The sequence below is a fragment of the Aquarana catesbeiana genome, linkage group LG13, assembly GCF_042186555.1.
Source record: "Aquarana catesbeiana isolate 2022-GZ linkage group LG13, ASM4218655v1, whole genome shotgun sequence".
Classification (NCBI taxonomy): Eukaryota; Metazoa; Chordata; class Amphibia; order Anura; family Ranidae; genus Aquarana; species Aquarana catesbeiana.
In genome coordinates this window covers 46,681,029-46,704,567 of record NC_133336.1, presented here as the reverse complement: position 1 = coordinate 46,704,567, position 23,539 = coordinate 46,681,029, and the positions used below count along the sequence as shown (strand labels likewise).

At 41.4% G+C, this 23,539-nt stretch overlaps 1 protein-coding gene across 4 annotated transcripts in view; it reads left to right on the top strand.

The window, feature by feature from the left end:
• NIN (ninein) overlaps positions 1-23,539 on the top strand; it is a 195,818-nt gene that overhangs the window by 133,659 nt on the left and 38,620 nt on the right. For all 4 annotated transcript variants that reach the window (XM_073610427.1, XM_073610425.1, XM_073610423.1 and 1 more), the window contains 10 exons: positions 2,148-2,273; positions 9,303-9,351; positions 10,735-10,950; positions 12,355-12,453; positions 16,251-16,373; positions 17,487-17,600; positions 18,366-18,512; positions 20,131-20,310; positions 22,225-22,374; positions 23,222-23,323. In XM_073610427.1, the coding sequence (XP_073466528.1) occupies positions 2,148-2,273; positions 9,303-9,351; positions 10,735-10,950; positions 12,355-12,453; positions 16,251-16,373; positions 17,487-17,600; positions 18,366-18,512; positions 20,131-20,310; positions 22,225-22,374; positions 23,222-23,323 (1,306 nt within the window). The remainder of the gene's footprint in view (positions 1-2,147; positions 2,274-9,302; positions 9,352-10,734; positions 10,951-12,354; positions 12,454-16,250; positions 16,374-17,486; positions 17,601-18,365; positions 18,513-20,130; positions 20,311-22,224; positions 22,375-23,221; positions 23,324-23,539) is intronic.

The following is a 23,539-nucleotide window of genomic DNA, read 5'->3' as shown; positions in this document are numbered from 1 at the left end:
AGTACATCTGTAACAGGACTCTTTAGGCTTTGTTTGTACATTTTGAAGGCACCAATAGACAGAAGGTGAAAATTACCTGATACAAATGTTTGTGGATACCTAACCAATCCACCTCAGTTTGGATATCCCACTTTGTGGCTATAACAGCCTTTACTCATGTAGGAGGGCTTTCCACAAGGTTTTGGAGTGTTTGTTGGTATTTCCTATTCAGGCAAAAGAACATTTGTGAGCTCACGTAATGTTGGATGGGAAGAACAGGCTCACAATCCACAGTTCACAGTTCCAAAAAGTGTTCAGTGTGGTTGCGGTCAGGGCTTTATGCACACCAAACCCATCAAACCATGTCTTTTTGTTTGTTTTTCCACAAATATGCTATATTTGAGAAAAGGTGAGGATACCTGGGCCCATAGGCCTGGGAATATATACAGGTGCAGTATCTACAGTCATCAGTAAAATCAATATGCAGCCTAATGAAAGCATGAAAAGTCCATTGGTTTGCATAGGTGTGGATGCTTTCTCTATGGCCAGGATTTTGAAAGGCCATCAGGAAAGTTAAAAATCAGGACATAACCATAGAAAATGTGTGTTGAGCTGAAGTCTTGAAACGAGGGAGAGGGCAGAAAAAAGCCCAAAAGCTAGTGAAATAGTGGTTCGCAAATGGGGAGAACAAGAATACGTACCCTCATTTGTGGGTGGGTGCGTCTAGAAGGCTGACAGTCCAGCTGGCAGCCTTGATTATGACTAATGGCGTGATCCATAGAAAAAAAGGAAAGGGATGAGGGAAAAAAAGGAAAAACAAAAGGGGGTTAGAAAGAAAAAGTAGAGGGAGAAGTCTGGTCGGGAGACCACACCAATGGTCCCCCACTGTTGACAGGAGACCCCCACGCCAGATGTGTGAATGTAAGAATAATGGGGTTCATAGCCTACACAAACCATGTCTTTTATGGAGCTGTTGTTGTGCACAGGGGCACAGTCCTGCTGGAACAAACAGATAAGGGCCTTCCCCAAACAGTTTCCACAAAGCTAGAAATGCATTATTCTCTGAAAAATCTTGGAATGCTTTAGTATTAGTGGAACCCTTCACTGGGGATATCTGAACTGAAAATTTGGAGGAGGGGTTTGCTATTGGCCATAAAAGAGGTGTGATGGTCAGGTGTCCACAAACTGTTGGCACATAATGTACTTAAAATTACTTTTGTAAAGGTCTAAAGTCACTTTTGATGTGACTTTGAGCTTTATTTTATAAAATGTAGTTATCGAATGTAGAAATTTATAGATTACCCATTAGAGGCAGAATTAAGCTGGCCATTCATTGAGCGAATTTTGGCTGATTTCTAAAGATCCGGTTGAAATTAAGTCAGTGGGTGGCATGATTGGCACCACTCCGCTTCACATCCTTCTAATAAAAAAATTGACAGAGCTGGGTGAAATAAATTGATGGATCAACAGCACCTGCATCCAATCAGATAGGCAGTAGGCACTGTTCGAGTATTCTGACAACTATTATCAGTAGTGACAGTAGTTGAGTCAGGAAATTTTTCCATCTGTGCTGTCTAGCGTGGATGGATGAATTGAACAAACTGTATAAGTGTATGGCCAGCATTAATATAACCAGAATTACTGTCAGCCCTGATCAACATCCTCAGAGATGAGTTGTTGGCTGCACAGATCATGGATCCACAAACTTCTGGCCATACTGTGTATTAGGTGGTGTCATTGTATGGTAATGCGGTGAGTCCTGAGATTTAAAATGAAGTGTACAGTGGAGAAAATCCTTGGCATCAACAAAACTTTTAGATAGGTGCATAATTTTTATTCTAGGTCAGTGGTCTCCAAACTGTGGCCCTTTGCATGCTTTTATGTGACCCTTGAGGCATTATTCCCCCCCCGTAAGCAACAGTGAGGCATAGTTCCTACCACTGACACCAACGATGGGGCACTATTCCTCCCACTTACATCATTGATGGGGCACTATTCCTCCCAATTATACCATCGATGGGGCATTATTCCTCTCATGACGCCCAAGGATGGGACACTATTCCTCTCGCTGACCACACTCCGGCCCCCCTAAAATTTGAAGGACCGTAAACTGATTATAAGGTTTGGAGACCTCTGTTCTAGGTCCTAAAATATTTTTTCTGTTCTAGAGCTGAGAATATAACTCTAAAGGAAGAAAATGCAGAACTTGGTGAACAAGTTGCAGCTCTGAGAGAGGAAGAAGAAAGCTCTAACCAAAAAATGTCTGAACTTCTCAATGCTTGCGAGGAGATGTGGTAAGCTATTCTTGGTAGTATATGTGTAAAAATCTTGTGAGCTGCTATAAGAAACACAGATAAAGCTGCCATCACTGCTCTCACTCCCTGATAATGTGACAATGCAAAGTCATAAACAATTAGTGCAGCGCTAAATCAATATTAAAATATAAAAATTAGATATACATGATCTCATAAAGTGCACAATATCAACCAAAGTGCAATGATTTGTAGTGCAAAAATCCGTTTAGCCCTGGTTCACACTGGAGCGTTTTGACATGCGACTTGACATGTCAAATTGCATGTCAAATCGGCGGCAGTTGCCGTCAATGGCACCGGCCTAATCAATGTGAAGCCGCATCTGCGGCGCTGCACTGATTTCAAAAAGTAGTTTCTGTACTACTGGGCAGCACTCAGATTTTTTTTATGCACAAAGGTGGAGCAGTGTGAAGATGTCATGTTTTCAATACCGGTAATTGTTTTTCAAACCGTATATAATAGACTGTCACGTTACGTATTGGATTGCATAGGGACACCTTGTGGAGTACCAAGCACACTGCACTTTGGACATTTTAAACTGATGTCTGCACTATAAATCATTGCACTTTGGTTGATATTGTGCACTTTATGAGATCATGTATATCTAATTTCTTATTGTACATCACGGGACACAGAGCCATAGTAGTTACTATGTGGGTTATAGGCCACCTTCAGGTGATGGACACTGGCACGCTTTAAGACAAAAAGTCAACTCCCTATATAACCCCTCCCACTACTGGGAGTACCTCAGTTTTTTTCGCCAGTGTCTAAGGTGTTGGTCATGAGTAAAGATGTGCTGTGCTCCACTGGAGCAATCCTTGCTGGGTTTAGCCATGCAGCCAGATTCATTCAAATTGATTCATTCAAATTGAATGGTACCCGGGCCTCGTGTCTGAAGAAACAAGGTTTTGCCTGTAAACGCTTCTCTTTTTAGAGAGCTGGACCCCGGGATCCAGTACTTTTGGTATTAAGGTCATAAAGTTTTACTGGCGGTGGTGCTATTACAGGTCCGGGATTGTGGGTTTCCCCAAGGGTCCCCAGCTCCTGAAGGTTTAATGGAACCCACCATGAAGGGTGAAGATTGGGTCTGTTGGTTTTACCACAGAAAACCCTGTAGCGGGAAAGGTAAGTGGCGTTTTCTAAGAAATTTTTGAATTTTCTTATGAATGTCTCCTTTAATTTAGTGAATGTTGTCATGCCTATGTATCAAGAAGAGCCGGGAGAAAAACAAAACAAAAAGAAAACAAACAGCACGCCGCCCTACTCGGCGGCTTCCAGGCTCCCTCTTCGCCATTTTTCCCCTTCACTGTACGATCCTATAGGATCAGAGGTCCGTGCTCGCGCGGGAAAGCTCTTTTTAAAAAAAGAGTGGGGGGCCATAGGTGGTGGGAGGGGCAGGGCTTAGCGTGGCGTTGGCGTCCTCCAACGTCCAGCGCAGGAAAGTGTGTTTTTATAAGCACCATTGTTACTGCTGGAAGCTGCGGAGGGACACAAGAGCAAGAGGGGCATGAAAGAGATTTGGTGACAGAGGCATTCCTTTTGACACATTTACTATTGCATCAGGCTGAGCATTAATAGCAGTGGCAGGGCTGGACTATTGCTCAAGCAGTGGATGTATTCCTTCTGGTAGTACCTCTGCTTTGTGCATCGGGCTATGGTCGGAAGGGGGGTAAAAGCACCTCAAAGGTATCTAGAAAGACTTCTACAGCCACTAGGATGCCTAAAACGATCTCTAAGGAAATGGCATCCTCCAAGTGTTTTTGCCAGTCAGAGTGAGCGATCAGGGCTGTCGGGTGTTGCAGCTGCTTTTAGCACTGCAGCCCCTGTATATATTACTGAAGAGTTTTCTTTTTCCTCAACCATTTTAGTCTTGGAACAAAAAATTGATGCCTTAATTGCATCCCAGAATGGGACTAAGAATAACAGGACCCTCAAACTGAGGAACAGGGGGCGAGAGATGATGCTTTTCTCTCAGGGGACCAGGAAAAGGGTGAAGACTCCTCTTCTGAAGAGTCTAATATTGCCAGTAGCGGAGTCAATCGATGAGCCCACTTCTTGTTTGGGTTCGCTAAAGCCTCCCCAACCAATTCATGCTTTTCCTATCCATTCATTACTGAAAAAGCTTATGTATTCTGAGTGGGAGCACCCAGATAAACAGTTTTTTCTTCCAAAAAGGTTTTCAACACTTTATCCTATGGAGGAAGATTTTTATAAGAAATGGGGGATTCCAGCAATTGATGCTGCTATATCCTCTGTGAACAAGAGCTTGACTTGTCCTGTAGACAATGCTCAAATGCTGAACGATCCAACAGATAAAAAGTTGGATTCTTATTTAAAAATAATTAATCATTATTTAAAGAATTCTTATTTAAAAACAATATTTCTCTGGCAGGTTAAGTGGTTCAGCCTGCGCTGGCAGTGATCGGGGTATGTCAGTCCTTAAAAGATCAATTTAAAGAGGTGCTCAAGATTATTCTTGATAAACAGGCCCAAGATTTGGCTGGGATATCGGAGGCGTTATGTTTTACAGTAGACACTATGAAAGATTCTATTCTCCAAGCCTCACGGCTTATGCTTGGGCTGGTACATATGCGTAGAATTCTATGGTTGAAGAATTGGTCAGCTGAAGCGCCATGCAAAAAGCTCTTAGCTAGTTTTCCGTTTCATGGTGAAGGGTTGTTAATGGAAAAAGTTCCCTTTTACCAGTTAAGAAGTTTAAGCGTTTTTCTTTTAAACGAGCTTCTTCTCCAGTGCCAGGAGCATCTGCCTCCAGGCAGTCATGATGCCCTCCACCATCAAGTACAAGAGGTAAACCTCGGGGTCAAGCACAGAGTCAAAAGAGGCCCTGGAGGAGAAAGCCCGCTAAACAAAATACTAAAACCTCCTTATGAAGGGCCGCCCCCACTCGCTCGCTCGAGTGGGGGGAAGACTTCTGCAGTTCTCAAGGGTCTGGCACGAACAGTGTCGAGACAAATGGGTGGCTTCCTCAATATCTCCAGGTTACAGACTAGAGTCCAGAGAGTTCCCCTCTCCTTGTTTTCTCAGATCAAATTTTCCCAGAGACCCAGGAAAACAGAAGTCTCTCTTTCTGGGTTTGGATCATCTCTTGTCTCAAAAAGTGATATCAGTGGTCCCCATGGAAGAGCGAGGGTTAGGGTTTTATTCAAACCTTTTCACGGTACCAAAACCATTTTAGATCTCAAAGATCTAAATCGGTTTTTGAATATCCGCTCTTTTCTCATGGAGTCAATCCAATCAGTGATCTCCATTCTACAAGGTGGAGAACTGCTAGCGTCAATCGACATCAAGGATGCTTATCTACATGTACATTTTTTCCCCGCTCGCCAGAAATATCTACGATTCGAGATAGAAAATCTTAATTTTCAGTTTGTAGCTCTGCCTTTCGGTCTAGCTACTGCAACTCGAGTGTTTACAAAAGTTCTGCCCCCCCTTTAGCCAGATTAAGTGCTCAGGGAATAATGATTCTGCAGTACTTGGGCCTGATTATAGACATAGCTCAGAAGAGGGTGTTCTTACCCCAGGCAAAGATCAGTTCCATAAGGGAACTGATTCAGGTGGTCAAAGTAAAGAAGAATCCTTCTATTCGACTTTACATGAGATTGTTGGGAAAAATGCCAATTTCATTCGAGGCCGTTCCTTTTGCGCAGTTTCATTCAAGATTGCTGTAAAACAGTATCCTGTCACCTTGGAACAAAAAGATCCAAGCTCTAGACTTCCTGATGCATTTATCCCCCAAAGTGCGTCAAAGCCTCAGTTTGTGGTTGATATCCAAGAATCTTCAGAAAGGAAAATCCTTCCTACTAGTTACCTGGAAGGTGGTGACAACAGATGCCAGCCTTCTGGGCTGGGGAGTAGTCCTGGAAGAAGCATCTGTCCAAGGAAAATTGGTCCAAAACAGAAATGACCTTGCCCATCAATATTCTAGAGATTCGGGCAGCACGCCTGGCCCTGGAAGCTTAGACGCTCAGATTACAGAATTATCCGGTCAGGATCCAATCCAACAATGCCACAACAGTGGCCTATATCAATCACCAAGGGGGCACGAGGAGTCTGAAAGGCCGTGGGCTGTCAGGTTCAGTAGTTTCTACTTTGATTAATGCTAGGAAGCCGGCCTCCCAAGTCATATACTAGAGTCTGGAAGGCATATGTCTCCTGGCGTGAATCCAGGGGTTAGCACTCCAGGAAATATGTCATAGGTAGAATCCTTGAATTTCTACAGATGGCATTAGAAATGAAGCTGGCCTTGAGTACTATCAAAGGCCAGGCGTCGGCCTCATCGGTGTTTTTTCAACGACCACTTGCTTCACACTCTCTGGTTCTTAGCTTTATTCAGGGGGTAACGTGGATTAATCCTCCGGTTAGGTCTCCCCTGAACCCTTGGGACTTGAATTTAGTCCTGTCGACATTACAGAAATAGCCTTTTGATCCAATATGAGATATTCCCTTGGTCCTTTTGACAAGGAAATTAGTTTTTCTGGTTGCCATTTCTTCTGCAAGAAGAGTATCAGAATTGGCTGCTCTTTCTTGTAAAGAGCCATATTTGCTTATTTATAATGTTGTATTGCATCCTCATCCTAATTTCCTACCGAAGGTAGTGTCAGATTTTCATTTGCACCAGAATATTGTTCTGCCTTCATTTCTTCCAGAACCTCGTTCTGCGGAAGAAAGGTCACTACATTGTCTTGATGTGGTGAGAGCAGTCAAGGTCTATTTGAAGGTGACCGCTCAGATTTGTAAAACAGATGTTTTGTTTGTGTTGCCAGAAGGTCCTAAGAGAGGACAGGCAGCATCGAAGTCTACTATCTCTAAATGGATTCGTCCATTCGTCAAGCTTATAGTTTAAAGAAGAAAATTCCACCTTTTCATATTAAAGCGCACTCTACCAGAGCTGTTAGTGCTTCCTGGGCAGTGCATCACCAAGCCTCCACGGCTCAAATCTGCAAGGCCGCAACTTGGTCTTCAGTCCATACATTTACCAGATTCTATCAAATAGATGTAAAAGGTCATGAGGATATCGCCTTTGGGCGCAGTGTACTGCAGGCTGCAGTATGGGTCCTCTAGTCTTAGTCCCCTAATTTTGGTGTCTTCTAGGGCTGAAACAACTAATCGATTAATCGACAACTAATCGATTATGAAATTAATCGATTACTATTTTCATAATCGATTAATCGGCCAGTAACATAATGGGGTTAAAAAAAACCTAAAATGAGCCCTTTATAGTACAAAAAGAGCAAACAATCGCTACTGTAAATATTACTTTCACAGTTCTATACTAAAAAAAATTAACCCCTTACAGTAGTGATTATCTGCTTTTTTTTGTACTATTAAAGGGCTGATTTTAGTTTTTTTCACCCCATTATGTTACTAAACGTCTTAGACCTGGTTCATATCTATGTGTTTTTTGTGCTTTTTGCAGAAACACACTACTACAGTTCATTCACATGGTTCCTATGGGACACGTTCACGCAAAACGGTGCTTTTTTGGTTCAATATACTTCAATGGAGAAGCTGCAGAAAAGCATGTAATGTGTTTTTGCAGCAATTTGTGTTTTTTAATCTGCCCAACAACAAATTGGTAAAAAAAAATGCAAAAACGCAAATCGCAGCAAAATCACGTGCACAAAAATCAAAACGCACAACAAAGAGCACTGCAGAAACAGATGAAAAGCAAACTGCATAGGTGTGTACTGAGCCTTATGCTGGCCACACGGATCAATTTTCAGACGAGAATATTCAGACAGAAAATCTTTGTACATTCACTGAATGAAAGAACGAACGTTCTTAAAATTACATTTTTTTTGAAGGAAGACATTGTTTTTGTTTTTAACAAAAAAAATGTGATCACTGAGTCTGACGATATTTACCAGATTCACCCTTTAATAGTATATACAGTATATATCTCCTCTAATTGTATATACAGTACATCTCCTCTAATAGTATATACAGTACATCTCCTCTAATAGTATATACAGTATTTCTCTTCTGTCTGTTATTCTCAGAGTGGATTCGATATTTTGCTCCCTAACCATATAGTTGGTTATTTATATTTACCACTGCATAGAGATATACAAGAATAATTATTTTTTTTTAAACTGTACACATTAACTAAATTATACACCACACTTTTTTTTTAAGGTTATTAACCGAATAATCGATTAATCGAAACAATAATCGGCCAACTAATCGATTATGAAAATAATCGTTAGTTGCAGCCCTAGTGTCTTCCCTCCCTTCAGTTGGCATTGCTATGGGACATCCCACATAGTAACTACTAGGATTTTTAAAACAGCTTACCTGTAAAATCCTTTTCTTTGAAGTACATCACAGGACACAGAGGTCCCTCTCTTCTTTTGGTATACACGTGTATTGCTTTGCTACAAAACGGAGGTACTCCCAGTAGTGGGAGGGGTTATATAGGGAGTGGACTTTTTGTCTTAGGGCGTGCCAGTGTCCATCACCTGAAGGTGGCCTATAACCCACCTAGTAACTACTATGACTCTGTGTCCCGTGATGTACTTCAAAGAAAAGGATTTTAAAGGTAAGCTGTTTTTTAAAAATCCTATTTTTTTATATTTTAAGATTGATTGAGCGCTGCACTAATTATTCTTGGTGTTAGTTGTAGTTTATCACTCCTTTATTTCCTATCTGTAGCATTTCATATGTCCATCAACCAAAAAAAATTACAAGTACTGGTGCTGCCTATGGCAGGGAGCAGTGTGATGCGTGTTTCAGCGTATCGCACTGCCTACTTTTTTTTCCCCTTTTTGACTTTTCCGTTTTCCATAATGTCGCTACATTTTAAGTGTTACATAGTTTCACCGCACTTAAAACATCCCTTACTAATCAATACTACTGTACGCTCAAAAAAACTATTCAATACACTTGAGATTTACTATTTTATTTACTATTTTATGTTGCCATTTTGGGTTATGCAATTAAAATTCATACTTTAAATTGCTGGCATCTTGATGATTTAATTTCTTTTGACAGGGTGAATCTTGAGACCATTCAGAATGAAAAATTTAGTCTGGAAAAGATGGTAAGTATAATAGTCAGTTCAGTTAGGTTATATTAATACATTATAAGAACGAGAGTATTTGTTTCCCATCAGGTCCAAACAAATATTAAGGTCTTTCCCTAAAGTGTGCAGTGCATATTGAGTCCTATTACTACGTGTGCACAATGGTTGGGAATTCAATAAAATGTAACACTTTTCTAATGGTGTGGCCTCTTTAGAAATTCCTGCTCCAGATTCAAAAAACCCTGCTGGTAGCTTTACTGACACATGCAGCAGAGTCAGGTGTTTCTTAATGCTAATTTTATAAAGTGAAGCTATATGGCTGCACTACATACAAAAGTAATTATGTCCATCTCGTAACTAATAAAACTGGAAGTAGTTGGGATCAACTGTAATTTGGCGTACAGAGACAGGCAGTGTTCCGCTATCTGTACACTGTGTAGCAGAGTGACATGCTGTCGCCCCCGCTAACTACTCCCCTTCTCACCTGCCACTGGCCATAATGAATACTATCAGTTTCACAGCCGACGGGCTCCTAGCAACCAGTGATGCCGACAGCGGGCAGAGCCTGATGGGGAAGCTCACATGCTGGTTCTCTATTAGGTCTGCTTTCTCTCTTTGTGATTGGCTGTAGGCAGATTCCGCAGCTAATAGCAGGTTGTCTGTTGGCTATGGATCCTCCTACTGCCTGCTGTCAGTCACATTGGGGAGTGGACCTGAAGGGGAAGTAATGTCTCTGAATCCCCATCAGGCTCTGCCCAGCCAGCTACGAAACCCCTCAGCAGAGGGAGCTTTGATGCACTGAGGATGGATGTCGATATAGACCAGCCGATCTCAACCAGGATTCAGTGGAGTCCCAGGGTTCTTACATAGCTCGCTATTGAGCAGTGACTAACTGATCTTCCATTTGATGCTGCTTGCATACATCCAGTGCCAACACCACCTGGCAGAGCCAGATACATGGCATCCATGATCTTTTTAGCTGTTGGGGAGGCATTCTGACCACCACCATAAAGGGGTCATTCTTTGCACTGGCACAAATGGAAGATGCATTTTTCCCACTGATACCAAATTACCAAATGATTTTAGCAGGGGAAAAATTATTTCTAGTGTGCCTCTGGAGTAAAAAGTTTGAGAAAGGCTGGTATAGACACTACAACCTCAGTGTGCCTCTGCATGCTGCACTTGCAGGTTTTCAACAGGTACCATATTCTATCGGTGCACTGACATTTGTCATGCAGAGCCACAATGGAATTATAGAGTTATGGACACTCTTATGCATTTCCCAGATAGTCTGGCCATGGTTGCTATTTTTCTATTTTCAGTTCAAGGGTATAAAGAGCATCATCCTTTTCATGTCATGGGATTTTATATTTTAATTGTATTTTTTTTTTACTTTTCCAGATAACTGAATTAAAATCCAGGAATGAACAGTTGGTTTTAGAAAATCAGGAGCTGTTCTTGAAGAACTCAAAGAACCAAGAGAACCTCCAGGATCTGAACTGCAGGCTGATGATGTTCCTCAAGCAGAAAGATCGCAAGGATTCTGTTAAAGGCCCGGAAGAATGGCAGAAGGAAAAGTGTCAAATGAAAGAGGAGATTGAAGGCTACAGGACAAAGGTGAAAAAAAAGTAAAAACTATGTAGTCAATTGAGACCATAAAACCTCCAACTGTGGAAAGACGTCCTTGCTGTAAAGGTGTTTTTAGATCTAGAATGTTTAGTAACCATTTAATGAGTGTTTTTCAAATTTACATTGTGGTATGCTGTGTATGGTGCAGCTTTGTTTTTTTTTGTCTGTTGCCATTTGTTGGCAGACAATTTTATTAAATGAACTCAATGCACATTATCCAAGCCAGCACAGTGGCTAAGTGATTAGCCTTACACCTTGCAACACTAGGGTCCTCAGTTCACATTTAGTTCAGGACACTAGTTTGAGTTTACATGTTCTTCTGTGCTTGTGGGGGTTTCCTCCGTGTACTTTGGTCTCCTCACACATTCAGAAGTCATGCTGGCACTGTAATTGGTGCCTCAAAAGTGGTCGCAGTATGATATTCTACAAAATGTGCCCAAAATAGCTTCCTTACCTGCCCTAATGCCAATTTGCCAATAAATGTTTCGAGTCCCCAGGGAGAAAAACAGTATAGAAAAGGTTCAAAAATACTGCAATGGTGTGGAAAAGTGTGAAGGAGCACTTTACATGAGTTGCCTAATGGGGCGTACACACAGCCAGACTTTTTGTCTACAAAAGTCGGACAGCCTGTCGGGACAGCCTGTCGGGACAGCCTGTCGGGACAGCCTGTCGGGACAGCCTGTCGGGACAGCCTGTCGGGACAGCCTGTCGGGACAGCCTGTCGGGACAGCCTGTCGGGACAGCCTGTCGGGACAGCCTGTCGGGACAGCCTGTCGACGGACTTTTGGCGGACTTTAAATGGACTTTCTAACGACCGGGCTTGCCTACACATGATCACACCAAAGTCCGACAGATTTGTACGTGATGACGTACACTGGACTAAAATAAGGAAGTTGATAGCCAGTAGCCAATAGCTGTCCTAGCGTCTGTTTTTATCCGTCGGACTAGCATACAGACGAGCAGATTTCTGGGTCCGGTGGAGTTACGACGTAAAGATTTGAAGCAAGTTCCAAATCTAAAGTATGTCAGATTTGCTACTGGAAAAGTCCGCTGAAAGTCCAGGGAAGCCCACACACACGATCGGATTGTCCGCCGGATTTGGTCCGTCTGCGTCCGTCGAACTTTTGTAGCCGAAAAGTCAGACCGCGTGTACGCCCCATTAGAGAAAGCACCTCTGAACTTGAACCTGTCTGACCTTGTGTGTATTAAGGTCTTGACTACCCACAACTTTGGGGATACTCCCTGCCAATTCAGTGTCGCTCTGTCCAGTCACTGGAACTTGTTGCATAGCGATGTACTGTAATAGTTTAGGTTTGAGTTATCCAGCTAGTAGAAGAGGTGGCAGAGATACAAATGTTCATTTACCTAAGATAATAACCTTCCCTTTTCCAGATTTTGGATTCTGAGCAAGAGTTGTCACAGATCAAAGTACGCCATCGTTTCTTGGAGCAGGAGAACACTCTACTGAGGCAGGAGATAGAGACGAAGGAGGTGGGATCATGTTAACTCTCTAAACCTGTTATTTATTTCTGATGTGTCCTGTCTTGCTCGTAGTCTCTTTCAAGATCTTTAAGTTGGCCATACACTAGTAGATTTCGGAACAAAATCCTATAGAAAGTTTATGGAGGGAGCTGAAACTTCGAGTTGTCAAGCTACAGCCAAGAAACCTTAAAGTGGTTGTAAACTCTCCCCCACAACTTTGTCCCATGTAAATCAGCATAAAAAGCCCTAATAAACACTGCTTGTAGATATCTCCTTACTTGCTTAGTATTGTTATCCTTTTTTTGTTCTTTAGAATGACGTCACTGAGCATGCCCATATCTCCCCTGATTTACGGCACACTCTGTGTGTTTGTCTGTTTATTATCAGGACTTCCTGCGGCACAACACTGAAATCCCAGACTGCATAATCACTCAGAGCTTCATACTACACCACATGTGACATCACATGTGAAGTGTAAACCTGGGCATCGGACAGCATTACTGCAGTCTTATCAGCTGAAGCTGATAAGACTGACCTAGGCAAACACTAGATAATCGGCACCAGTAAATACTATGAAATAAAACAAGTTAGCTATGAGCAGGGTAGCAGGGTTGCCATAAAAACGTTGGATTGAGAAGGAGGCTTGGTTAACAGTGCAGGAAGTGCTCAATTTAAGGGCGGAAATACACTCTAATGTGGACTCAGAAAACAATACTTAAGAGGCGCTGCCTTACCCCTGGAAACAATTTTTTTAAAGTTTCTTTAAACAGTAAGTAATATGCGATTTGGCCTGGATTACAGTGGCTATAGTTTGATAATTACTTATTATAATGGACTAAATGAAAAGAAGCATCAGGGTGGGAGAGTTTACTTCCTCTTTAAGGATTTAAAGAAGATCTGTAAAGAGGAGTGGACCAAAATCCCTCCTGAGATGTGTGCAAACCTGGTATTATAGCCAGCTTTACTCTGCCGCATCTCTTTAAGAGCCCATTCACTATGCCTGCATGCTTAATGCTCCATTTTAGCTTTCAGGCAGCTGTCAAATTCGGCTAAATTCACACGGACTTGTGAAAATGAATGTACGTTTCCTTCCATACTATGCACGTTTTAGCGCATGTTGACTTGCGTTGATCTGCATTTTAGCACACTTATAAAATGCAGGTCGACCCATAAAAACAATTGTTTTTTTTTTAGGTGTCCTATTAACACTACAGCACTGCATTGACCTGCGTTGCGTTAAAATGCACCATGTATGCATTTTAACACAACGCAGATCAACTCAGCATTGTCGTGTGAACAGGTCACAAACAATTGTTTTTATGTGTCTATGCATTGACAAACGCGCTAAAATGCAGATCAACGCAAGTCAATGCGCATTAAGGCTCCACTCGCACTTGTATGACTCTATAGTTGGATAGGACTTTGGCTTTGACTGGTGATAATGGACAACTGTTGCATTGTATAACATTCAGATACGACTTCTGAGGGTTCACATTAAAGTCTATGGCCTTCAAGTTGCAGGAAAGTCGGACAAAAGTAGTGCATGAACTACTTTGAAGTTGCTGCAAATTTAAGTCATGCATATATGAATGGTTATCACTGGAAAACATGGGGAACTACTTTTCCTGTAGCTTTGATGTCCAAAGTTGCATGACAAGTCGCGCAAGTGTGAATGGAGCCTGAAGGCCGAATTCACAGCATGCCTGCATTTTATCGCAGCACTCTGCAGCGCTGGGCTGAGTGGCAGTGTGAATGGGACACACAGGAAACATTTCCTGTGTGTCCATGTGGTGACAGAAGTTTTACCACATATAGCGTGAATTCACCCCAATACGCGCATAAAATGGAAACGTACATCTATTCTCCCTGCATTTTATCACAAGTCGGTGTGAATTCAGCCTACTTTCAGCGCATCAGTTCACCTCCCTCCCCCCCTTCTTTTTTTTTTCTTCTTTTTGGTTTAACGTTATTTGGACTGCACAAAGTGATCCTTGATTCATGTCCCTGCAAAGCAGCATGGTGCATTGCACTGCTGTGCGGTGACACGTGCCACGGTAAATGCAGCATGTCTGTGTGAACCGGGTACATAGGAAACTGTTTTGTATATGCTGTACCAGTGACTGGCATTCATCCGGTATGAGGAAAGAAGCATGGGCAAGCCCTAAATATGCAGCACATCTTTGCAATATTCACTACGTATTATCCTATATGTTTTCCATGTAAAAGCTCTTTAAATACAGAAAAAAAAATACCTGTGATCTGCAGAAATGGAAGCACACAAAGACACACCCAAGCTCTACAGCTATGTTGAAGAGTGTATGAGAAGAGTGTCGGTGCTCTGGCTGGGGCGTTCACTGCAGCTCTATAAGAGACATAAGTGGGCAATTCGGTAGCTTCTTAATGAAAGTTTATTTTTGCACTATAGCAATGCGTTGGATGCTGTTATTGCTATAGTGCAAAAATAAATGTTTTCATTAACCACTTGCCTATCGCGCATAGTGATATGACGGCGGCAGGAACCATTTGTCCCTCCGGGCCGCCATCATATGACGTCTTTTACTTTATGAGCCTCTAGGGGCACGTGCCTGCTGCATCACCGGGCACCCGCAATTGCCCGTGAACACAGCAGGACTGTGGATCTGTGTGTATAAACGCACAGATCCACATCCTGTCAGAGGACGTGGAGACCGATGGTGTGTTCTCAGTACAGAGCAACACCGGTCGGTGTCCCCTCCCCCTACAGTTAGAATCATTCCCTAGGATACACATTTAACCCCTTGATCGCCCCCTAGTGTTAACCCCTTCCCTGCCAGTCACATTTACAAAGTAATAAGTGTATTTTTATAGCTATGATTGCTATGTAAATGTAAATATTTATCCCCTATTTTGTAGACGCTATAACTTTTGCGCAAACCAATCAATATATGCTTATTGCGATATATTTTATTTTTTTTCTTTCTTTTTTGCCAAAATTATGTAGAAGAATACATATTGGCATAAACTGAGGAAAAAAATTGTTTTCGTCTTTTTTTTTTTTTTTTTTTTATGGGATATTTATTATAGCAAAAAGTAAAAAATATTGTGGTGTTTTTTGTTTTTATTGTTTATAACGCAAAAAATAAAAACCACAGAGGTGATCAAATACCACCAAAAGAAAGCTCTATTTGTGGGGGGGGAAAAAAATTATCAAAATTTCATATGGGTACAGTGTTGCATGACCGCGCAATTGTCATTCAAATTGCAACAGTGCTGAAAATTTGTCTGGGCAGGAAGAGGGTGAAAATGCCCAGTAGTGGTTAAGAAGCTTCCGAGTTGCCGGCTTATGTGTCTTATGGATCCGCAGAAATGCACTTCTCTCAAGTCCTATTGTGAGCTGACAATACACAGCATTTTTGTGGACTGAGTGGTACCAGCCCTACTCAATGCCTTTTTCCTAAATGACTCAGTCACTCCCACTCTTAGATCTCCTTAACATCAAGTCTAATCATTCTATAGTCTAAGATGAGAATTAGGAGGGTTGATTGGGATAACACAGGAAGTGCAGACAGGGCAGTTTGGAGTTTCTGACAAGATCAACTTGTCAAACAGATAGAATACATGCTTCTAATCGTTTATTTAACACTCCAAAAAAGGGGAAATAAGAGAAATTAAATGTTTGGGGTTTCCGTACACTTTAAATATCCTGCATGGGAAAGAGGCATCAAATCCATTCATGAACTCATTCTATTGCTTATGTTTTTTAATACTCAATCCCATGTTCATTAAAGACCAACTCCCTCTAAAAGTGCCATTTATTCTTTCCACAGCTTGCAAAATCCTCTGAGATCACAGACTTGAAGAATGAAATTTCGCTCATGAAGAATAAAAATGACAAGCTGTTGAAAGAGGTGGAAACTCTGGGGGAGGAGCTTGGTAGTTGTGTGGGAAAGGTAAGATTGATAGAGAATAAGCCCACTTGTAAGCTGCATGTCTAATTGAGACATTGTATTACTTTAGGTTGGGGTAATGAAAGTCTCAGCAGCAATAATGCAGGCTAGGAATGCAAATTCAAGAATTCTGGCCAGATTTTAAGGGGTGTCTTGTCTGAAAAAAGGTTGAGAAACGCTGCTCTATACACAGGGTCTTGTAGTGATGTGCAGCTTACTTGACTTTTTTTTTTTTTTTTTTAACTTTGTATCGCCATTTTCTTTACCCTGGCATATTTGCAGATGGGCCCGAGGGCTCTGCCTGGCTTCTGGGTCCCACCAGAGCCATGCAGCACGTCTGCACATGCTTATTAACCCACGCATGCACCCCTGGGCACTCCCGAGACTCAAAGTCCTGCGGCACATTTGTGCAAGCGAAAAATAAGGGTTGGGGGTTTGGTAAGGTTAACAAATAACTTTCTAAAAAGAAGAGGGGGAGAAAGTAGGGGAAAGTAAGTGTATATGTAGAGTGAAGGTCTGCTTTTTTAACTTGCCCCCTAAAGAAAAACTTTACCTAAATTGTGATGTTCCACTCATCCTCCTCGTCCCGGCCTCTTATTTATTTTAATTTTTTTTTTTTTTTTTCGGGGAGCAGGTACCCATTTCTGACAGGTACCTACTTCTACTCTGCTTGCCTAGGCAAGCAGAGCAGATGTTAAGTATCATTCAGAAAGCTTAGCCCATCTTGCCACAGCCCACTTCCCACATCCAAGATGGCAGTACCAGGGACCCAAAGACCAGCAAAGAACTTGCCTGGGTGAGGACAATGCTGGATTCCTAGGCTGGTAAGTTTCATTTTATTAAGTCAGCCGCTACAGTATTTGGCTTCAGAAACTAGTGAAGCTCCTCTTTGAACTCCAAATTTTCTGTATTAATCCATGGCTTTGTTGAACAACAGCGCATAGCAATGGATGGATCCATTTTATAAATAGGCCACCAAGTCATTTCATTGCCCAAATTCTGCACAAATCCTGCAACGCCTATCGCTCTACCTAATCTAACAATCCAGTACAGATTTTGTATATAAAATTAATACCAGACATATGTTTCATATTGTTTTCTGCAATACTTCTCCAGTCTGCAAAAGTTGGCTACCTTGAAAATAAGATTGCAAGCCTAAAACAAGAACAGAAGACTTGGGAACAGCAGTCAAACACCCTAAGATCGCAACTTGCAACGTCTCAGGAAAAGGTAAAAAAAAAGCTCCATGTGGCTTAATTTGTAAAGTTTTTTTTTTTTTTGTTTTTTTTTTTGTTTTTTTTTTTGTTTTTGTTTTTGTTTTTTGTTTTTTTTTAAGTTTTGTATACTATGGAAAAATGAAACCTTTTTTCACGGTTTTGTTCTTTTCAACCCAACATTGGTCCTGGTGACCTTTGTCTTAAAAACAGGCGTGAGGGGAAATCACGTGACCAGAGCGGTAAGTGAAGGGGAAATCTTGACAGATTTCCTAATGACCCGATATATGTCCTTTGATTTCCTGTTGCATCCTGGGAACAGGAAGGGAAGCTAAAACTGCTTAGAGGAACACAGACTTGGGTTCTCTAACCCTTCACTATTCTAATCAAAATGTAAGAAAAAAGTTTTTGACAATATATAAAATTTAACCGTATGCCACCCCATGTAATGCATATGTGTTGTGGCACAGAAGGTGCATTTTAATGCCTACATGCCGTACATATGCATCCATGGACAGGCAAAGTTTCTGTGCCAAGCGTGTGCTTACTGCATACTCCCAGCACAATGATTGTGAGCGGTCATTGACAGCTCTTAAAAATGAATCGTCATCAGGAGTCAGTAGAGCAGACTACTGATCATATGACCACTCAGAGGTCACAAGATCAGGAAATACATCTTCTCCCCTTGGGCATGAATACTCCTTTAAAGGGATGCTGGGTGGGAACGGGTTAAAGTTATTTCCTTTTGATAATACACTTTTTTTTTTCTTTGACCTTTTAGATCCAGAATCTGGAAGAGAGTTTGCAGAGTGTCAATCTTCAGATGTCTCGCATCAAGTCTGATCTTCGTGTTGCACAGCAAGAGAAGGAGTCTCTAAAACAGGAAGTGATGTCATTGCACAAACAGCTGCAAAATACTAATGCCAAGGTGACGGTCTTGTCTTCAGCAAATCTAAATTTATGTTTGTATTTGAGCTTATACAACCCCTGGCAAAAAGTATGGAATCGCCACTCTTGGAAATCGTTCATTCACTTGTTTAATTGTGTAGAAAAAAAACGAAATAACAGACATGGATAGTAAAGTGCAAATCTCTAAAATAAATAAATCATACATATAAATGAATAGTCCATAAAATGAAAAAATTAAGAAATAAAACATGAAAAACTCTTCTTGTGATAAGTGTATCCACACAATTCCACCACAGTGATTGTTCGTCCTCAAAAGGAGTGCACACCACCACCAGTAAAAATGCGCGCTCACCTCCCAGATGAGTCAAAACTCATATGTGGATCTCCCTACGAGCTCTTTGCTCTCACTTCCTCTTCCCAATCAATGGTGGGTAATCCAGATGGCTCTTTTCTTAATGGTAACTCAGCTCATAATATCCAAAGAAGCGGATCATCTCCCAGCTTGGCTCAAGATTCCATGAGTTCAGAACATGTAAATAATAAGTATAGAGACCATAGTGTTCTCTGTATACAAATGGTCAGAAACTGGAGTCCTACAGAAAAGCCAAATGAAAAAAACATAAATTAACACCTAAACTGAAAAAAACAAGGTTACAGTGGGCTAAAGAAAAGCAACCATGGACTGTGGATGACTGGATGAAAGTGATATTCGGTGATGAATCACCAATCTATATTGGGCAGGGTGATGATGCTGGAACTTTTTTTTTTTTATGCCGTTCCAATTAAATGTATGAAGACAACTGCCTGAAGAAAACATGCAAGTTTCCACAATCATGGATGATGTGGGGTTGCATGTCAGGTTGAGGTATGGGGGAGATGACAGTCATTAAATTTTCAATATATGCACAAGTTTATTTTGAGTTTTTGGATACTTTTTCTTATTCCATCAATTGAAATGTTTGATGATGATGATCATTTTTCAGGATGTAATCTGATGCAGATTTTTGTTTTAGAACTGCAAAGTACATGGTGATTCCATAATTACTTCAGAATTGAGTGATTCAATATTATTTTTCCCCTCCAACTGACTACAGTTTTCTTTCTTTTTTTTCTTTTTTTTCTTTTTTTAAGTGTTCTTAAAGCCAGAAGTTTGGAGTGTTAAATGAAAAAAGTCTGTAATTTAGCTTTTTTTTTCTACACAATTAAACAATTGAACATTTTCCAAGAGTGGTGATTCCATACTTTTTGCCAGGGGTTGTAGTTGTATTTAAAGCTGAACTCTGATCCCCTGAATTAAAGTATATTCTTCAGTAGCAACTTTGTAAATCCAGCTATTAACCTGTAAAAGGAGCTGTGGGAAGGATCCAAAAGGGCCCACCCACTACAAGCTGCATGCAGAAAGCTACAGGAGGGGGATACAAAAGGCAAATGAGTAGGGGTGGGGTGTAGACAACAGTCACGCCCGGATAGAGTGTTGTATACTGAATATTCTTGGCTGGTGTAGCTCTGCAAGAAGGGAAAGATCAGAAAAAGGTGGTAGGGGGTCTCCTTTTACTTGGTGTTTTTTTTTCACTTAAAGATCACGTAGGTTTGCTGTAGTTCACTATTTAACATGTAAATAATTTTCATCTCTCCAGAAACAGGTTTTGGAAATGGCCATACAATCCTCAGGGCTACAGAACCAGCAGAAGAAGCAGTACTGGGATGACCTGGAGCAACTGATGGAGCAGGAACAGCAGCTTCTGAGACAGGAAAATGAGAGACTGCAGAGGGAAGTGCATAATACAAAGTCTGACCTGGCACAAACCCGGGAGAAGGTAATGTGGGAAGCCTACCAGGAAAACTGGCCTTATGAGTTTAGCGGCGTGAGATGCCAATGAGGACCAATGTTCACATTGGAGTGTGTACTTGCCATAAAGATTACATTAAGATTTGTGCTTGAGAGCTACAGTATAGCCATTCCTGCACAGAGGAAAGGTTGGGACTTTGTTTCTAGCAGTACCATTAAAAGGTGATGCAAGAGGAGAATCTTGCCTTGCCCCTTAGCAGTCTGTGCCTAGAACAAAACAAAATATTACAGCGCACACGTACAAAAATGACATTTAACTTCTGCAAGGCTATTTAAAACACCTGAACGTTTTAAAAAAAATATGGGGATTTAGTCACACCATATGGCTATATGGTGCTTAAGCCCAGTTACTGTGTCAAAGTACGCCATTATCAGTAGGTCCTACACTATTCATAAAATGAATGATCCTGCTTCTCTGAGCCATGGGAGAAATAAAGGACTCCTCCTCCTATATCACAGGTGGACACTAATAAGAGGTAATGGCGGGAGGGTGGGGTGGATTGCTCCATCCCAAGGGATCTGGTCAGAATCTGTACAATATACAACAAATACTTGGGGGGAACATGCTTTTAGCGTGTGCCCCCCAAGTTTTGTGCCTAGAACAATTCTCAACCACCAGGCCAAGGCTGCTGCCAAGCAACAGCCTCCTTTCAACTGGGCACCCTTAGAGCCCTCAGTTTCCAGGGTGCCCCCCTCAAACCTTCCTCAATGCCATTCAGAGCTTACAACCTGCAATAGTGCCCCAATCTTCCAACAGTTTATCACATTGCCTACTAGCCCCTGCAGTCAACCCACAGTGTCTCTGTAATGCTCTGAGCTCCCTGGTGAAACCCCAGCCCCTTCCAGAAAACTCATATTTGTTAGGGCCACCAAGTCTGCTGTAATTCCCTTCGGAACCCCCATCCCCCCCCCCCCCCCCCAATGATACCCATCCTGAGCCTTCTAGCATTTCTAAACATAGTTTGCTTTTGCTTTCCCTTCCTACTATACCTTTTTGTTTTTTTTTTTACTGTTGGGACATAGAAAATTTTGGAAAAAATTACGGGGCCCAGGTCTCAATAAGGTTGGGCATCTGTGGTCTAGAATAACAAAAAAAAATAAAAATAGAAAACGGGCTTCACATATCAAATACAAGGAAATTAACACAGGAAAAGGAAAGGTGGGCATGCTGATCTTATGAAGAATTCTGATTGGCCATGCTCAGATTGCAGTGCTCGTAAGATGCCCATGCCTTCACCCAGCAGTCAACGTGTGTTTGGCTTGGTGGTAGGTCATGCTATGGAAGTGCTTGATTGCAGATATATTAAAACAAAAAACGCACCATAAATGCAAGGTGTAGTAAAAAAGTATTGGCTTTAGTTATCCATTTGTGTGTGTTTATCGATGGTTGCCTCCATGCTTCTCACAATGTGCTTCTGAAAACTTCATTAATTGGTTTAGAGGTATTGGGTTTTGAACCAATGAAATTAATTGACCACAAAAAAAGAATCTAACATCTGAAGTGCAATTTCAGCCAAAACATTTTGGTTTTAGATAGTAAAGAGGGATTAGAACGCCTGTCAGGTTTTTATTCTATTTGTCCTGATGAACATTATCACCAAGAGTGAAAGAAATCCGAATCCGAAAAATAAAGTTGTCCGAAAAATAAAGTGTAAAACTTCCAACACTGGTTCTAGTGACAACCAGGGATTTCCTCAAACTTTTTGTTGTGGCTATGGGACAGGACAATCTCCCCAGTGGGAAACTGATTACTGGTTATAACCCTCTCTTACTCTATCCAAAATGGAACGAAAAGTATTGGCTTTAGTTCTGCTTTCAAATATATTTGTTGTCCCCCTCGATGTCACGTGTCTCCATGTTTTCTCCATTTATGTCGTCATAGGTGCGGCAGCTTGAATCTACTGTAATCTCTCTGAAACACCAAAAACAGGGGAACCAGTCCAGCCTGGTGAAAGCCTTAGAACAAGAGAAGTCCAGTTTGAGAAGAGAGTGTGACCAGCTACAGCTAGAGCTAACCTCTGCAAACAGGAAGGTCTGTTCTTACAGCTAGCCTGCAATGAAGAATATGGCGGACATTTATCAATACTGGAGCAGACATAATCTGGAGCATCTGTGCATGGCAACCAATTGGCTTCTTCAGCTTGTTCATTTAAGTTTTGAAAATGAAAGATAGAAACTGGTTGCCATGCACAGCTGCTCCACTTTCCCCCATGGAGTTTAATCTGTTGGCAAATTATTGATCTAGTGAGTAAACTGCATTTCCCTTGGAGACTGTTGGTGGCAGTATGAGGAATGGTAGGGACAAAGTTATGTAATAACTTTGGAACACATATAGGACTGGATGAAATGGTAGTGTCTGTGTTGTCCATTGCAACCAGTTACGATCCTTCTAGTGCAGGTTAGTAAATAGGAGTTAGTCTGTTGTGTTTGTGTGATCACTATAATTGAGTTCACTAATCAACAATTCCCTTTTTATGCAATTCAAGTTTAACAGTAGCAAATTATTGTTTTTTTGTGCACATCCCTGTATATGTTACATTATCTGAACAGTCTGATTCTCCCCCCCCCCCCCCCCCCACTGTCCAACCACAGGCTAGGGGAGGGAAATGACCTGTACGTGTTTAACTGTAACTTAGCTGTGAAAATTGTAGGACCAGATGGCCAGAAATACAAATTCTTTGACAGTTCACTTGACTGGAGTCATATAGTATATATTATGTTGTCTTCTAGCAAGCCAGTGAGTGGCACCCTTGTTGTCTTTTCACACATGATGCTATATGTAGCTTAGCTGTACCTGTTAAATAAAATAAGCACATTAGTTGGGAGAGTGATGTCTACTGCTTGCCTGTATCATAAAGAAACTTTATTCTACATTTCAGATTAGTCAGCTGAGCTCTCTCGAAAAAGAAATGGAAACCTTGAAAATGGAGAATGAAGGTTTAAGGAAAAATCAGGGGAAATTTGATGATCATCTCGTGCAAGTAAGTGGATAAAACTTCTGATTCATTATCTATACATTGTCTTGTTTTGAGGATTTTTCCTTTAGATGAATCAGTTGTAGGAATTATTGAAGCAGTGATTATATCACTTGGGGAAGGTGAATGAAGACATGACCTATAAGGCCTCGTGGGCTTCACCTTGTATTAGAGGAAGTTTTACAGAGCCCTCAAACCAGCTTTATTGAACTCTTTTTAAAG